Source organism: Coenobita brevimanus, chromosome 71, assembly GCF_032717465.1.
Source record: "Coenobita brevimanus isolate Jiangsu-jjx chromosome 71, ASM3271746v2, whole genome shotgun sequence".
Taxonomy (NCBI): Eukaryota; Metazoa; Arthropoda; class Malacostraca; order Decapoda; family Coenobitidae; genus Coenobita; species Coenobita brevimanus.
In genome coordinates this window covers 44,050,114-44,069,182 of record NC_137024.1, presented here as the reverse complement: position 1 = coordinate 44,069,182, position 19,069 = coordinate 44,050,114, and the positions used below count along the sequence as shown (strand labels likewise).

The window sequence follows — 19,069 nt, the reverse complement described above, 5'->3', positions numbered from 1 at the left end:
TTGTCGGTCGGGTGGGCAGATGCATTGTCGAGAGAAGGAGAGCTCTTTACCTGGTCGCGAGGAATTCCCAGTGTCTGCCTGGCAATGTATGACCTCCTTGACGAAGTGATGGTGAAACCAGTCTTTGAAAATCACCGCTGTGAACCATGCTTTCAAAGAATGGTACCATACGACAGGAAGGACATCCATCACCCCACGAAGGCACCGAGGCTGCTTTGCACGGCCAACAATAACGGGCTTAAGCCGTGCATGCCGTTAGCATTGGCACAACACAAAGCAGATATCCGTTCCTTAGAAAGCTTGCCCAGGTACACGCTTCTCCGTCTCATCGGCGAGAGTGTTCGTTGGCACCGAGCACATAGAATAGGCCAGTTTCGTCAGCGTTATAGACTTGACCGAGAGTGAGGCCCTCCCTGTCGATCAAGCCTTCACCTTGTGCCGAAACTCGTCCACTCCATCTCGCAGTCCCAATGCTTCGCCATGTGCTTTACGGTTAGTAAGGCCATGTCGCAACTTGAACGCGAAGAGCCAACCCTCGGATGCCTTGAAGTCTAGGGCGTCGTGAAGCCTTGCAAACTTCTCAGCAGCAGCCTTCAGCTCCGTTCCACGTACCATCACACCAGCTGCACGTTGCTGTCGATACCAAATCAACGTGGAGCGGTCGATCTCTGCATACTTGGGAGTAAACATAACCTTCCTCTCCACGTTGCGTTTGCTTCACGAGAAGTCAGCCGTGTACTGCATGAGCTTGTCTCGGGGAACGCTGATATCAAACAAAGTCGACTGGCCAGGTTGAACTCGCGGGAGAATGCGAGAGGAAGACCAACCCGCATCAACCTTCTCCAATATCTCCCGTTTCTTCTCCAGAGTCAACACCACTCTCTTCCTTTTCTCAGGAGGCGGGGCCATCATCACACACACTAAGAGTAGGGCAGAGAGCAGCAGGAGGCCTTGCAGCAAGTACGGCACCACCACAAAAGCGAGCACGTGGGCAGCCATGACGAAGAGCGTAGGTCTTGTCGCGGTGAGAGACAGGCGGGAAGTGGGGAGGATGCAGCGGCGCTCTATCGGACGTCGGAGGAATGACGAACCAAAACAATGCTCTCACGCGACGCGCGCGGCAAGTTCAAATTACGGACGACAAAAAATCGATTTTTTTTTTCCAATTTTTTTGGATTTTCGGACCATTTTGGGAATGTTTGATCCCAGGACGATAAGGTTCGGTTAGTGGGGATGTCTATTATTGGGCGTCCGGATAGAGGGATTACTGTATATATATATATATATATATATATATATATATATATATATATATATATATATATATATATGTAAGTAATCCCCTTAAGACCCGGATGCCCTAGACCCAGACACGCCAAGTCCCGAACATTTTGGGCTTGGGTAAAAAAAAAAAAAAAAAAGCCAATATGTGTTCATCCATACTCTAAATATGCCGCGCGGTGATGAACAGGTGTGTTTTGGCACATAGTTCCGGGTATGTCCACTAGAGCGCCCGTACATCCTCCCCATTTCCTGCCTACCTACTATCATGACTGTATGCTCGTCACAGTGGCTGCCCACGTGCTCGCTTTTGTGAATTAACTGCAGTACCTCGCTACAGTACCTCGTTATTACACCACATGGGAATTTACAGTTTTGTACAGTGTTAAGAAATTATAATTCAGAGTGCAAAGGATTATTTGCAGAGTGCAACACTGGTGTGTTGCAACTGGCTTGGCACAAGTAAGATCAGAATGTGCAGTGTTAAACAATTAAAATTCACAGTTCAAAGGATTAAGTGCAGCGCAAACCTGGATTGCTGTATGTGTTTCAAGTGCACCTTCACCACTGTCAAAGCCACAGAGGAGTGGGTTAATCTTGGCAACGGCCATGAATGTGTCGTAAGTACCCTGTACACTGCTAAATATATTCCTTACTCACTACTGATTTCTCATTCTTTGGTTCCTTTTCTGTTATTTTATGGTTTCTGTCCCTTATTTGTGTGACTAGGGTCCTAAATGGGTGCTGTGCATGTCCGGTAGGGAATTATTTAGGTGGCTTTCAGGGTTAGGTTGGGTTGGGGTCCATAAGTACCTGTCCTAGAGCATTTTTCCCAATTCCTGTACAAGACCAAGTCCCGGACATTGCATGGGCTCTATTACGTTGGATCTTGGAGGGATTGCTGTACCGTATGTATGTATATATATATATATATATATATATATATATATATATATATATATATATATATATATATATATATATATATATATATATATATATATATATATATATATATATATATATATATATATATATATATATATATATATATATATATAATATATATATATATATATATATATATATATATATGTATATATATATATATATATATATTCATTCATTGCCAGACGCCATGTATCCCAGACGGGGTGGCCAATGGCTTAGAGTTAATTGTTTTACAGGGAGGGGCACTAATCCTCCACCAACCCCACTTGACACGTAGGGATGCCAACAGCATCTGGTGTTCCCAGGCGGTCACCCATCCAAGTACTAATCAGACCCAATGTTGCTTAACTTCGCTGATCGGACGGGAAGCGGTGTACTCAACATGGTATGCCGTTTTATATATATATATATATATATATATATATATATATATATATATATACCAGTATATACACATACAGTAAAAGTCCATTTATCCGAACACGGATAATCTGAAAATCCCAATAATCCCAATTTTTGAAGAAGGCTGACAAAAACTCCAAAAGTAAAAAAAATCAAAATTAAAAAATTCAAACTGGGCACCAAATGCACCGAAGTGCCGAGTGGTGTGGTCATGGACGTTTCATGCAAGGAAGCTTCTGTATACAGTACTTTGATAAACTGGTGCATTTCATTGAACAAAATAATCATTACAATGGGGCTGAGGTGATCAATTTCTATATCTTGCGAAATGAGTTCTACAAGAAATGTGCGCAGGCCGTCAGGCAGGCTGATATCCGTGACTGGCTGAAGTGCATGAGCAACCAGGCAGGTAAATCCACTGATGACAACCCAAGACCAGCTACCCACACTCCAAAGAAGGCACTTCAAGGAACCCAAGAAGAAGCAGGTAGTCCTGAGTGTTCCGAAACAGTTCGCCATGGGGTCATTTCACCGTCAGTCAAAACATGGACGATTCCCTGCCAGGGCAATTTGCACCCTGGACGATTCCTCATCATTTTATTAATATACTTAATATTAATTAATCAGTACTTACTATATTTCAGGGGGATCCATCAAAGTCTATGTTCAATAGCATAGGCTTTCGATATTATTTATTAGTTGCACCTTTAGTCAATACCGGTAATTAACTTGTTTCTTCCTCGTTGTAGTTGCCTTTAAATTATATTCTAGCATCACCCATAGCTGTCTTCATTAATGACGGTGAATTGTCTTGTTATTGTTGTGGCGGCGTGTTGACTTGATGGCAGGTTGTCCCAAAACCGTCCTGAGCCGATGCTTGAGGACGATGAGTGAAAGTGACAAACAAAGCGAAATATACTGTACCGTAGGTTTAAGGAATTTTCCACAGTAACACATATTAAGTTTTTGTGCTCTTACAATATGTGCATATTATTATTAACTGTGGACTTACTCTCTGCACATCACTGGTGAGTTAAACAACCCATAACATCTCTTAATTTACCAGTTACAGTTCGTGTCTTCAGTAATACATTATTAAGTAAAAAATTTGTGTAATACATAATGTTAATATGTGCCATATTGTATTATGAATGAATGAAAAGTGGTCCATTTGGTAAAATTTCACTTTAAACATGAAATTAAGTGTCGTAGGGGTCCCACCCAAAAATTTAAAAAATCTGATAATCCTAATGATTCCCGGTCCACTGCCTTTCGGATTAATGAACTTTTACTGTATATATATATATATATACACACACTGTATATATACTGTATATATATATATATATTTATATATATATATATATATATATATATATATATACACACACTGTATATATACTGTATAAATACAGTAGATGCTCAATTTAACAAACACCAATTTAGCAGAAACCCAAGATAACTGAATAATTCCTGGTTTTTTTTTTTTTTTTTTTTTTTTTTTTTTTCTCAATGTAAAGGAAAATTTCCATTAAATTGAGTATAATTCTGTTAAGGAAACTTCTTTCCCAAAACCGCCCAATTGCCGGAAAAATTATTATAAATCGAGAGTGTCAACGAGCCCATACCGGAAACACTACCCTGACCGGCAGTGTGCAGTGTTGCCAGACGTCCCTGCCAAGCATACAGTCTTCAAGTGATCCACCAACTGTAAACAACTGCTCCGTGTGTGCACAGCTTTGCCTTGGTATTATGGCCTTCTTTGTGTTTTTTTTTTCTGTAAACCAAAGCTTTTATGAATCATGCCAAAGTTTAGGTTAAAGAAAAGAAACGGCTTTCTCTTGGCTAGAAATTAAATTGGAAATAATTGAGAAGATGGAGTGCCATCCCTGATGCTCCCCAGCCCTACTGTCACCCCAGTATCACCTTGAGTGCTGATGGAGGGTGACTCTGACAGTGACTAAACCACCCCCAGGCCTGACACAGATTTGGAGGGGCCAGTATGGCTACCTGTGTCAGGCATATTTCAGCAGCAAGTGCAGAACCCCTACTTTTGGAAGTAAGCCTTACTGTAGTTTACTGTCCCTATTTACTTGGTAAACCCTGACATACGATACCCCTATATGCGATGCCATGGATTTACCGATGGGGGTAGAAATATCACCCTACCCCTCCTATTGATGGCCAAACCCCGATTTAATGATGGGTTTGTTTTGTTTTTTAACTGATTTTGATATTTTAGACTTAAATTTTGTGTTTAGGTTGATTTATAAACTGTTTTTAGACGTAGATTAATGTGTTTTAGTCATAGGTGGGGTGAACAATGTCATTTTGGGGGTACAGTTTACTACGTTTGATTTTTTTCCAGAAATATTTTTGATGATTTTCAGATTTTATTATTGGGTTTAGGCAAGTTATAAGCTGCTTTTAGGCTTAGTTTAGCTACCTGTAGTTTTAAAGATATTTGGGGATTTAGGATAACTAAAAACTTGTTTTTGGACTCATTTGGGTGGGTTTAGGACTTGGTTGGGGGGAATCCCAAGGCTCAAAAATGCATCCCTATTCTTTACATGTTAAATCTACCCTGATATATGATTCTCCGCAGAACGATGGGCTTTTTCTCAACATATCCCATTGTTAAACCGAGGTTGACCTGTACTACAGTATTTGGTACACTACTGTCCTAACCTTATTTTTTATGTGTGCATATTTTATAACAAAGTCAGTACACTATGTATTACTGTTAACATGTACACAATAATGCATTTAAGTGGGGGTATTAATTATGGGTTCAGACTGTTGTGTGTAGCATTGAGAGTTGGCATAGTTTGCTAGGTTTGGGTGCTCATTGTCAAGAACTCAGCTTGACCGTTGTCTTCAAGGATCTAGCGGAGCTTGACTGTTGGCTTCAAGGATTTAGCAGAAAGTATCTCAGAATACCAGAAAAGTTTCATTTATATTGAACCGCGGTTACAGAGCTCAGTTTAGCGGAAAATTCAAGATAAAGGAATGGGGGTTGGCTGAATTAGTTCATTAAATCAAGAATACTGTATATATATATATATATATATAAACAGTACAATATATGTATATATAACTGGTAGACTTTGTTTTCTACAGGGCGAAGTGAGCCATCAAGGACAGAAATTGCTCGAACCAAGGGACGCCCTCCACAGGCCCCTCCACAGTTCCAGTTTGTGACAACCAACAGTTCTCAAGCAACACTTTACCTAAGTCAGTGGGCAGATGGAGGGTGTCCTATCACTCACTTCAGTGTGGAATACCGTAGGGGCTCTACAGACTCTTGGACCACAGGTAAGGCTGCTGCACCTTCATTTAATTCATGTTAATACTGTACTGTGCTGTACTGAACTGATAGATGGTTGATAGTGTTCTGAAATAATGTAAAGTCTTAACATTCTTAAGGGAAGGTGTTTGTAGTTAACTGTCATATTTTGTGCTACTGTATTTTGCAGTAAGCAGTGAGGTGCGACCAGCTCGTACCTACACCCTTAGTGGTTTGGATGCTGGCACTAGCTACCAGCTTCAAGTGGCTGCTCATAATGCAGCTGGAGCAACACCTGCCCACTACACTATTTCCACACCTGCCTATGGACATCCAGGTAAATGTGGCTATGTCTGTCACCATAAAGACTTCTCTGAAGTTTATGAAGCACCCAAGGATAAGCCTTTGGCTCTTACTTAAGAACATTGTGGAGAAGTGATGCAGGAATTGCTCTTTTTAACTCATGTGTCTCATCTTAAATGCCGGGACCAACTGCTTAGCCCCGGGCTCCTACGCTCCTCATGAGACAATGTAGGATTGGATGATGGATGAATGGATGGAACTGATTATAGGAGTGCCAGAGTTGTAACCAGGATTTTGTTATGGGGGAGTCTGAATTTTGGTTGTCATTATTCTTGAGATACAGCTGCTTAAGAAGTATTATAACAGTGTCTAAATTCATAAAAAATGTGTATATTTTTCAGTACTAATGGAAGCAAATAGGAAACATCAGCAGTACATGGATGAATGAATAAAAATATAAATAAATGACTAAAGGGCAGCCTTCTCATTCTGCTTACTCAGTTAGAAAGGGATGCTCCAAGGTCCCTCAGACCCCTGTTGACCTTTGAAACCCTTCAACTTACCCCACCCAGTTAAATATGTGCAGTATTATTTCACCATATCTAATCCATCTGCAGTAACCCTTACATAGTATCATCAGTACCTTTTATGTATCTTGGAATGGATAACCACTAGTATATAAAGATATCGGGACAGAAATATTTAAAGGAGCAGTTGAGAGTACAAGTGGTTGAAATAATAATAAAATGGGGAGGAAAGGAAGATAATGTACAATCGACTTCACTTATATAAGTACTGAAGGGGTTTGGGGGTCCTATGTGGTTTGTCTATCTATCAGTCTATAACTAGATGCCATAATCCCATAAGGGGTGGCCATTTGTCATTGAGTTAGTGGTTTACAGGGAGGGGCACTAACCCTCTGCCAACCTGCTTGTTGACACATAGGGAACATATGGGTTGGTTATATGGTTCTTACCCAGGTTGTAAATGATGTCCTGGCTTACAGGACACCATTATCCTTGTCACTCAATGTAAAGCCATCTGAAAAGGAAAAAAATAGTAATAAAAACTGACAGAAAAGATGAGGAAAATAGTAAAAGAGGAGGGTGGACACACAAAAAGAATGATAAAGGTGAAGGAAGAAGTAGGCAGCACTACATCAAGTGAGTGGATGATGGTCCCCACCACCTACTACAGTGTAGCTATGGTAATCCTATATTGTACCAATGTATTTGATTATGTCTCACATCTGTTGTGGTTTGAGCATTATAACAGGCTTTTCTCAACACTGTAGATGTGAATCATAAACAAATACTGTACATTAATCTCATAGAAGACCTCCAACACATGACCCCCTGTAGCACTTATAAGAGGAAGTGGTTGTACCATTCCAGTGAAGGTTAGAAAACCATGCAAAAGCAATAATAAATTTTGCTAAAGCAAACTTTCTTCACAACCCAGCATCCAGACTATGAAATAATCCTAATGACAGTAGAAAATTCTGGTCAGCTGTCAGTTCTTTCAGTAATAACTTTAAGATGTCATGACCCATTCCCCCAATAAAATCTTCAGATGGAAACACTATAAATGACCTGTGTGGAAAAGCCAACATCCTTGCCAGTATGTTTGCCAAAAAGTCTGCCTAAGAGGAAGTCAGTCAGACCATCCCTGTAATAGAACTTGACCCGCCCAAAATTGCTCCACATAAGAATATTCGTACAGACTAAATACGTACAATCAATTCCAGACAATTTACCAACCAACAAAGCTCCAGCCAGATGGAATTCCTCCGATCATTTTGTAAAAATGTTCCCCAGAACTTGCTCCTGTTTTAGCTACAGTACTTATACTATGCATACATACTTTATCATTCTCTAATTCTTGGAAAGAAGCCAATATCCATCCAATTCTGAAGAAAGGAAGTTCCTCTGATTACAGACCAATAGCTATCACATCTCTTAATAAGTATTTGGGACTAATTAATAAGTGCATTGTTGAACATAGAGGATGGAAGTAATGCGAGTATAAGTGGCTGGGGAATGGCTGGGAGAAGGAGGGAGGTGAGAAGACAGGAAGAAATCAGTAAGATAGAAGTTCTGGAAGCAATGAAGAAAGTTAAATTGGGGAAAGCCCCAGGAATTGCTGGAGTGTGTGGTGAAATCCTGAAGCATGGGGGAGAGATAGTAGTAGAATGGATGTGGAAGATGTGCAGATTGGCCTGGGAGGAAGGTAGAGTCCCAGAGGATTGGAAGTCAGGTATAAGTATTCCCTTGTACAAAGGAAAAGGGGAAAAAGAAGTGTGTGATAATCATAAGGGCATTTGTCTTCTTAGCATAATAGGAAAAGTGTATGGTAGGATACTTATTGACAGAGTTAGAGAAAGAACAGAGAAATTAGTTGGAGAAGAACAGGGAGGCTTTAGGAAGGGAAGAGGTTGTGTAGATCAGATATTCATTCTTAGATCTTTAGTGGAAAAGTTTCTAGAGAAGGGAAAGAAGTTGTATGCGGCTTTCATGGATTTGGAGAAAGCATATGACAGGGTGGATAGACAAGGATTGTGGAAAGTGTTAAGAATATATGGAGTAGATGGGAAGTTGTTGAGTGCTGTGAAGAGTATGTACGATGGTGCGAAGGCTGCAGTGCTTGTGGATGGTGAACTAAGTGAATTTTTCTCTTTGAAGGTTGGGTTGAAACAGGGATGTGTCATGTCTCCATGGTTGTTCAATCTGTACATGGATGGGGTAATAAAAGAGGTACAAGGTAGGGTTGTGGATGTTGGAGTGGCCCTGGTGAGAGAGGATAGTGTTTGAAAACTGCCTGTACTGTTGTTTGCAGATGATACTGTGTTGTTGAGTGAAGACGAAGGGGAGCTGCAAGGCTTGGTGGATGAGTTTGGGAGAGTGTGTAAGAAACGGAACCTAAAAGTGAATGTAGGGAAGAGAAAAGTGATGGTCTTTGAGAGAGGTGAAGTCAGTGAATGTACAGCGAGGTTGGATGGTGAGGAATTGGAAAATGTGAGTACGTTTAAGTACTTGGGTAGTGTGATGAGTAAGGATGGAGGTTTGGAGGGTGAAGTGCTTGAAAGGGTACAGCAGGGAAGAAAGGTTCCTGGTTCTTTGAAAGCAGTGATAAGAAACAGGGAAGTGAGCATGGAAGTGAAAAAGTTACTACATGACAGTATTGTGATACCAACTCTAACGTATGGAAGTGAAGCTTGGACGTTGTTGGAAGGACACAAGTCAAGAGTGAGAGCAGTGGAAATGAGTTATTTAACCCTTTAACCACGGGCATTATTTTGCCCCGACTGGCCTCTCCCGCGGGGGTTTCAGCCAAAATGTAAACAAACTTTAAACCTTTATAACTCTGCACAGAATAAATCTAGAGTGAAAAATAAGGTACCATTAGAAAGTACTAACCTTCGGCTTTGCAATGATGTAGGTTTCATGATTTCGTTGACTATCACTGGATGGGCAGTGCCGTTAGAAGTGAACGATCAAAAATCACTATTTTTCGCTCACACACCATTACCTTCATTCACACACCATTACCAAATGCCAACCTCATTCCGATAATAATACTATAAACATATATGAACACTGCACATACAATAAACACCCACCCTGTGTTCACTGAGGCAGGTAAAAGGCACTGTAATTGCCCGCACTTCACTGTCACATCAGCGATGTTGTAATCACTATTTTTCGCTCACACACCATTACCAAATGCCAACCTTATTCTGATGATAATACTATAAACATATATGAACACTGCACATACGATAAACACCCACTCTGTGTTCACTGAGGCAGGTAAAAGGCACTGTAATTGCCCGCACTTCACTGCCACATCAGCGGTGTTGTCACTCACACAGCTGGACAGATACTGATGCGTGTTGGTCAGGGGTGGGGTGGGGGGCCCAGGGGGTGGGAGGTGGGGGCCCGGGGGGTGGGAGGAGGGAGGTGGGGGTCGACTGGAGTGAAAGAACTTAATAGCTACTCTCCCTTGAAACAATTGGTGCACGGAAAAAACGTGGGGTATTCAAAATATTCACAAACATTCAAGAATGACACCCGCGGTTTGGTCCAGTTTTTGCAATGTCATTCTGGGATGACACCCGCAGTTAAAGGGTTAAGAGGAGCCTGTGGAGTCACATGGAGAGACAGGCTGACGAATGAGGATATAAAGGAGCGTTGTGGTGTGGATGTGGATGTGATAGGAAGCGTTATGAGGAACACACTGAGGTGGTTTGGCCATGTGGAGAGGATGGAGGGTGAAAGACTGACGAAGAGAGTGTATGTGAGTGAGGCGGAGGGGGGAAGAGGGAGGGGGAGGCTGAGGATGAGATGGAGGGATGGGGTGGAGAGGTATATGAGAGAGGGGGGTGTGAGTTGGGAGGAGGGCAGTGAAATGGCGGGGGACAGGGTGACTTGGAGGCGATTTGTTTGTGGCCACCCCAAACAGGATTGAGGCATCTGGCAGTATAGTGTAGAGTAGATAGACACAGTTGTTACGGGCTAGGTTGCTGGGTCACATCAGCACTAAATTACTATCAAATGCTGAATATGTCTGGGTTATGCTACAGTAAAATTTGTTGAGATCTGAGGTACAAGCCTTATATTCCTGAAGTTTTGAGTCTATCCTCAACAAGAAGGCTTCAAAAAACCTTCCTTCTCATAACTGTGGTTTCGGACTTCAATATAGATTCTGTTAGGTTCACTCCACCGACAAATCTAACATTTCTTTTATATTCCTGGTCATTCTTCATTTGGAATTTCATTGAAACCTTAGATGCTGGACTAAATGTCTCAAAGGCCATTTATTCAAACTACCCTCTTACAGTTTGTATCTCATTTTTAGTATCTTCATCGCATGTTTCCTTTCTGGTCATTATATAGCAACTTAAGTTGATGGCCACTGTTTTTCTTCACTAGATGTTGGTAGCAGTTGTATTCATGGTACAGTCTATTTGCTTATTACGTGAGTTTCTACAGTGCGAAGTGCCTACAGTAGAGCGCAATGGGAGAGTGAAAAAATTAACTACTGTAATCGGCAGTGCGCGAGTTGGTCTTGAAAACACAAAATTGGGGCAGCAATGTGAGCTAAATCCAGTGTTGTGCTGCAGAGCACGACCTACCCTCATAGAGCGCGCAAGGAAATGACAGGGTCGCCTTCACAAGCCATGGCCATGGATAGTGAAGCTTTACCACAAAATCCTGGCAGCCTTTGACAAGTTTAAACATCATGACAATGAACAAAAACTGTAAAGTGAGAGCTCAAGAGGCTCTAGATGCCATAGAAAACAGCCTTGATTACTACTGAGACAGGCATGCCGAGGAAGTGAACCTTCTTTACTCCACCACAAGAAGATGCTCCAGTGCCCTCAACATCAGCCGAGGGTGACGACAGTGGTCTATCTGTTGCATCTGACTTGGACTTTGAGGGGCTCATGACTAATGTGGAACATGTTGGTGGTGGTGGTGGTGGTGTGATGGAGTCATGCAGTATGGAGGGTGCTGGGACCAAGGCACCATAACTGCCTCGGCGTGCCTCGGAACTCCATCTCCTCAAGTCAGCTAAGCCTTTCCTGCATAGATTTTAAGGTAAGTGGTTATTGTGTGGGTTACACTTACTGTGTGTTTGTGTTTAATGCCACATAATACATACGTAGAATGACAGACTAAGGGGCAAAGGGGTGACTTTTGAGGCAGCTACCCCACCAATGAGAATTTTCCCCATATGGTATGTTATTTATAAAATGCAAAATTTCCAGAGAGCGAGGTCTCCTACCATCCAAATTCTCACGTATTAAGCAGGTGGACTGTACTTCTCATTCAGCAACTCTTAACCTCTTATTCATCAATTATCTTTTGAACTCTATATCTAGCTCAGTCCAGTTGTAAGATAATGCCACTGCTTTTCACATTTTCACTCCCTTCTCATAGTGTCTGTCACAATAGTTATTTTAGCAATCATGGAAGAGGCAGTGGCACACATTATTTCTGATTTTTCTCATTTCTGATTGAAGAGAAAGAGAGAGAGAGAATCAAATTACAGTCTCTCCATCATTCAGCTTACCACAGTCTTTCATATGACTACCTCCTTTCTTCAGCAACACACAAGTCAGCCCATTATCATCTCCCAGTATCCTTGTTTTCTCTATTACATGTGTTCTAGCATGGAAAGATCACATTATATTTCTCTTAGACTTGACTTCACAGAGGTTAGGTGTACCAAACAGATTCTGTGTTTCTACCTCTTTAGTTTGTGCCTAAGTACAGCAGCCTTAATTTTTTTTCACCTTTGGGTGAATAGGCTATAATGCTTGTGTTGGGGGGCTCACCACATACAGCCTCTAGATAGGATGCATTAAAGGCCATTTGTCTCATCAGTTTCATTCCTCTCAGTGACTCTTTTCAACACCACTTTCTGTTTTATCGCTGTTTTTATTGTCATTGCTCTTTTGAACTCTGCTTGAATCTCTTCCCATTACAGCAGGCACATAGAACTAGCCTAACTTTCTGAAACAAGTGTTAGCCAGTATTCTCAGCCCTTAACAAACACAGCTAGTCATATCAAGAACTGTCTTTGTCAAGTAAGTCTTACTCTGTGCCTGTAACTTTGTCTTTGAAATGTAATGCACTAGTCTAGTTTCTTTGGAAAGGGTAGCTTTTGCATTTTTTTTTTTTTTTTTTTTTTCCAGACAATTGAGAAAATACGTGGAGTTGCATTGACAAAACAAGGGCACACAACTTTTATCCATTGGATGACACTCCTGCAATGGTACTTTGAACAGTTTTCAGTGCAACTGGCAATCAGTAAAAAATAATAGCACTGCAATTGCCAGTAATCCTTGGATGCTTCACAAATCCTTCATTGGATTTTTAAAAATGGAAAAGTGGTTTATCCATTAGTTTTTTCCTGCTTTAAGAATGGCAGTTTTTATTACAGGTATTATTATTATTTTAATGGATTACCCAATATATTTGTACAGTATACTAGAGAGTAAAATGCTCATTTACAGCCCTCATAGTATCATCTGTGCTTCATTTGTCCTCCACAGTGGAATTAAGTGAGGGTGGACGCGCATGGGGTGGGACAGCCTCACCACCTTCAGCCTGGCAGGATCCCCGAGTACTAGTGCCAGCAACAGTATCTGGTCTTGCCCTCCTCCTTACACTCACCACCATTTGTGTCTGCCTCAGAAAGAGTAAGTAGCTCATTTTCCCATAATGTTATTGCTAAATCTACATTATAAAATGTTTTTCTGTATTCAAGTAGGCTACCTGTATGAAATAAACAGGCTGTAAATTCAGTATTTTCATCATCATGCCCTCTCTACTTGATAATACTATATTCTGAATTATCATATTCTACAGTGCAGTATTGCACTTTATTCTGCCAATTCCAAGAGCTTGAGTGATGTATGGATGATTTTGTGATCCACTACACTATGCAAGCTGCTCATGGTTCTCTCATTATGATGTTTTTTCTTTCTTTGTGGATTTTGCCTCACCCCAGCTTTAGGTGGGAGTTAGAATAAGGATGGTGATGATGACAGCAACTTTTACAGTATTCATTCCTGTGATGGTCACTGTATCATATCATTTATGAAGGCCCTAACATGCCTTGGTCATCTAATGACAGCTCTCCACACTGCACGGTCCTCAGCAGCCTCCCTATTCAGTCCCCTATCCCTAAGGACACACTCTGTGACTTCATCCCAGGTCTTTTTCGGTCTGACTTTTGCAACCCTACCCTCAACATTTACATTTTCACCATCTCCACCCAGTAGTCATCCCCCATGACTTTTAATTTACATTGTGCATCAATAACATTTTATTATGCATTCATATTTTCACTGGAAATGTGGAAATTGTTGTTGTGTTATACAGCAACATAATTTTTTCTTTCTTTCTTTCTTTCTTTCACTTTTACTTCAGGAAGCAAACCAGATTTCTGTAACATTGACCACCACCCATGCCAAATCTCCCCAACTGATGCTGACAGTTGTTATAACACTGGACACTGCTTTCATAAAATATCAGATTTGATGCCTGCCTCATTGTCTGGCCTTGTATCATCTATACACTGAGTTTTCAAATCAACATCCCTTTTCTGTCAAGCCATCTAATGAAGGGTTAGCCAGTATTCTAAGTTTTTCATGAATCCAAATGGTCATTTCTGAAATTGTCATGTTCATTCTCTCTTACCCCCTATCCTATGGCCTCTGGTTTTACAGATTAAACTTGTCTTATCATCTTATATTAATTAAGTCTTCAAGATATTTATTTATTTATATTTTAAAGACAAATAGTCCAGATTTTTTAACATCAGTTTATTTATTATTCAAAATAAAGCATTAAAATAGTTTACACTTACTTGCTGCATATTCTTAGCAAGTTCCATATTTCACTAGAGCTCTCTTTTCAAAGGAGTTCCCAGCCGGCCACCTCAGAAGATAACACAAGATGGCAAGAGCAGTGAGTCTGAGAAGGCTGGGGTACAGGAGGAACTTTACACCACTGTCAGGCGACCAGCTCCTACTCCTCCAAGACACCACCATCACAATGCCACTGACCAAAATGGTACACACCACCTTACCTTCTTAGTCTTCATTTCTGAAAAATGTCACATAAAGCTACAGTTGTCAGGTTGATGTATCATTACATGTACAGGAGATTTGCAACCTCTACTAGCTAATTTTGAGGAAAAAATTCACAGGGAGACTTGCAGATTCACGTTTGAGCCAGAAGTCACCGGATTCATTTGCATTTTTATTCGGGGTTACAAGAACATAATAACAGACAGTTTTTTCCAGGAGACTACTCAAGTGAGGAGTTGTACCACTATGCTGCTGCTTCCTACCAGTTGGATGGTGGCAGTCCCCCTCCACCAGCTCCACCATCTCCACCTAATCATGTCCTGCCTCAGTCTCGTCCCCAGAAGGCCTTCACAGCTCTCATATACCAGCCTCCTTCACTTCATGATGTTGATTCTCCAAACACAGTATGTATGGTAGTTAAAGACTGCTGGCAGTTATTCTGGTACACTTGTTTATCTGATTAGGGAGGAAACAACCTTCCTGTACATCATTCTCCCTCAAGTGAACACAGGAATGTGGATTTTGATGATTATGATGATGATGATTATGGTGACAGTGATGATAGTAGTGGTGGTGTAAAGTGATCAAAGTTCAGTACTGTACAGTATATAATAATAATAATTATCAAAATCTGTTGCCACAGAGATAAATAAAAACCAAACAGAGATCACTGCCGCATAGTAATGATATTACACAACTGATGACAAGACTTCTGGTACAACACAGAGCAAACATCATGACTGAATATCAGTAAATTTTTCAACTTGGAAAGTATGAATGCTGTACTTCATAATATATTTTCTTCATTATCAAATTTACTGTACATAAACAGTTATTACATCATTATATTTACTTGTCTGTGTACCCCTTCCTTCCCAGTTTTAATAAAACACAACCTATGGCCAGTATGAGCTTATTCTCATGTATTTCCTCAAACTGTATTAAATCAACTTGCATTCACTATCATCATCTCCAGAGCCTTGCTCTTTTCTGGAAAATCCCAAACAGGGCAACATTGGCAACTTAGTTCTTCCATACTTTCTTCACTCCCTTGCTTACCCCTCCTCTTCTCTCTCCAGGGTTAAAAGAATGTCTTTTCATTGTGTGGCAAGTGGAGATAATTGGTATGACAAAGATGGTGTAAAGAGGTGTATGTAAGTTAAGGTGAATGCATGATGAGTTATGACGGGCCAAGATGATGGCTTGATATAGTATGAGTGTGCACCTTTTGTTTAACTGTCATTGACAGTTAATGGAATAGCTGCCTAACTGGTGTCAGAACAGTGACAGTATGAGACTACAGTATATGGGCATGGATTACCCTTTGGAACAGAGGCAGAATTTCTAAGGTTTCTTCGCTCTATATATGGGTGACTCTGCACTGTGTGACAAGCCAAATGGTTTCCTGGATACCAGGAAACCATTTATGATGCTGGGTGGTAACCATGTAAGCAAATTATGGTGCCTGGTGGTTTAGTGGCTAGTTAAGGTACTCAGTGGGATTGAGCTGGTGCAGGATTATATCCAAGTTGTGGTTGGGGTTTATTGCTCGTGTAATGCCACACAGGAATGAGTGAGGCTGGTCACTCTCATCTTAAATGTCAGACCCAACTTGCCTATCCCCATGCTCCCACGCATCTTATGGGGCAACATAGGATTAGATGATGATGGTGAATGCTGGCTGAATGGATGTATGGCCTATTTCATTTGGTTCTAATAACAGATTTTACATTTGTTTTCCATTTGTTATATTTTCATCCTCCACACTTTTGAAATACTGTAGTGGAAACATAAACTATTTTTATAACAGAGTGAAGGTGAAAGTCGAAGTACTCAGGCATTGCCGACAGGGCCAGATGACTCTCAGCCAGAGAGTTATGGAAGCCTTTTGGAACCTGCCCCTCCACCATCTGCCCTGCACCATCATCATCATCGCCCGCCTCGCAACTCACGTCCCACTAGGTGCAGTTTCTTTACTGCTTATCTTTTTCTTAAACTGTTAATTTCCTATACTCATCAAATCAGTGGAGAATAACTATTACCATATCCTCATATTACCTTTTTAAAAGTTTTCTGAAACTCTCCCACATAGTGTGCTGACTTTTATTCTGTCCACATCTGATTATACTGTATTTAAAAGTACTAACCTGTACTCCATAATGATGTAATTACCATTTATTACTCCACTAATCATGAAAAGATTAGTTTCAGATAACCAGCAAGTGTATGTGATGCAAATCAGTTTTATCTGTCTGTCTATCTATTGCCAGATGCCTTACCATAAGGGATGGTCACAAATAAATCGCCCCCATGTCGCCCTGTTCCCCACCATCACTGCCCTGCTTCCAGCTCACACCCCCCTCTCTCATATACCTCTCCACTCCATCCCTCCATTTCATCCTTGGCCTCTCCCTCCCTCTCCCCCCCTCCACCTCACTCACATACACTCTCCTAGTCAGTCTTTCACTCTCCATCCTCTCCACATGGCCAAACCACCTCAGTGTGTTTCTCCTGACGTTTCCTATCACATCCACATCCACACCACAATGCTCGTTCACATCCTCATTTGTCAGTCTCTCCATGTGACTCCACATGCTCCATTCAAATAACTCATTTCCACTGCTCTCACTCTTGACTTCTGTCCCTCCAACAACGTCTAGGCTTCACTTGCATACGTTAGAGTTGGTATCACAATACTGTCATGTAGCAACTTTTTTACTTCCAAGCTCACTTCCCTGTTTCTTATCACTGCTTTCAATGAACAAGCAACTTTTCTTCCTTGTTGTACCCTATCAAGCAGTTCACCCTCTAAACTTCCATCCATACTGTACTCATCACACTACCCAAATATTTAAACACTCTCACATTTTCCATTTCCTCCTCATCCAGCCTCACAGTACATTCACTGAAGTCACTTCTCTTGAAGACCATAACTTTACTCTTCCCTACATTCACCTTTAGATTCCATTTCTTACACTCTCCCAATGTCATCCACCAAGCCTTGCAGCTCCCCTTTGTCTTCACAGAGCAACACAGTATCATCTGCAAACAACAGTACAGGGAGTTTCCAATCACTGCCCTCTCTCATTAGGGTCACTCCAGCATCCACTGCCCTACCTTGTATCTCTTTTATAACCCCATCCATGTACGGATTGAACAACCATGGAAACATGACACATCCCTGTTTCAACCCAACCTTCAAAGAGAAAAATTAACTCAGTTCACTATCCACATGCACTGCAGCCATAGCACCCTCATACATACTCTTCACAGCATTCAACAGCTTCCAGTCTACTCCATATATTCTTAATACTTTCCACGATCCTTGTCTATCCACCCTGTCATATGCTTTCTCCAAATCCATGAAGGTTGCATACAATTTCTTTCCCTTCTCAAGAAACTTTTCCATTAAAGATCTAAGAATGAATATCTGATCTACACAACCTCTTCCCTTCCTAAAACCTCCCTGTTCTTCTCCAGCTAATTCCTCTGTTATTTCCCTGACTTTGTCAATAAGTATCCTACCATATACTTTTCCTATTACACTAAGACGACAAATGCCCCTACTATTCTTATTAAGAATAAGAAATATATGTGCATTTGGTTTTGCTTGTGAGGTGGAGCCAGAATTTTGAAGGAATAATGATGTGTGAATAATTGTGTTGCTGATTGTGTTGTTCCTTGATCCTAGTGCACAGACTCATTCAGTTTCTTAGGCAGGAATAAAGATTGAAATGATGATGTAAATTCTTATTCTTCTGTTTTCAGTTTATAGTTTACTGTATGACACATGCCTTGCTTATAGAATAGGCCCACAAACATGGAACACATAATGGAGCATTGCACAACACATGCCTCTCAGAGACGCAGATGCAACATCAATGGACTAAGAAACCTATGGGACAGTCCAGTAGGGAAAGTTGTTTACCTGCAGTCAGTGGATCTGTTCAAACAGGCAGGCCGGGCTTAAGCAACAATAACTTTACTGTAATAGTTTTTTTTATCCTGTTTACAACACCAAAATTGAAGAGAGTGTATTGAGATGGTATGGTCATATGGAGAGAATGGATAACAACAGAGTGGTGAAAAAGGTATATCTGAGCAAATCTGAAGGAGGGAGGAGGCGAGGTAGGCCAAGGAGAAGGCGGAGGGATATGGGGGATGAGTGTGTGAGGGAGAGAGGTTTGGAAGTCGGTGAGGCTAGGGGACTGACAAGAGATCAAGCTGGCTGGATAAATATTGGG

At 41.1% G+C, this 19,069-nt stretch overlaps 1 protein-coding gene and 1 pseudogene across 1 annotated transcript in view; one reads left to right on the top strand and one right to left on the bottom strand.

The window, feature by feature from the left end:
- Nucleotides 1-18,795, top strand: part of LOC145406769 (cell adhesion molecule Dscam1-like) — a 235,237-nt gene extending 216,442 nt beyond the window's left edge. The window contains exons 28-35 of the mRNA XM_080277865.1: nucleotides 5,755-5,949; nucleotides 6,111-6,263; nucleotides 8,354-8,372; nucleotides 9,005-9,012; nucleotides 13,323-13,430; nucleotides 14,656-14,808; nucleotides 15,045-15,229; nucleotides 18,631-18,795. Coding sequence (XP_080133991.1) covers nucleotides 5,755-5,949; nucleotides 6,111-6,263; nucleotides 8,354-8,372; nucleotides 9,005-9,012; nucleotides 13,323-13,430; nucleotides 14,656-14,808; nucleotides 15,045-15,229; nucleotides 18,631-18,795 — 986 coding nt within the window. The remainder of the gene's footprint in view (nucleotides 1-5,754; nucleotides 5,950-6,110; nucleotides 6,264-8,353; nucleotides 8,373-9,004; nucleotides 9,013-13,322; nucleotides 13,431-14,655; nucleotides 14,809-15,044; nucleotides 15,230-18,630) is intronic.
- On the bottom strand, nucleotides 2,513-2,630 carry LOC145406916 (5S ribosomal RNA; annotated as a pseudogene).
- Nucleotides 18,796-19,069: the final 274 nt, after the last annotated feature.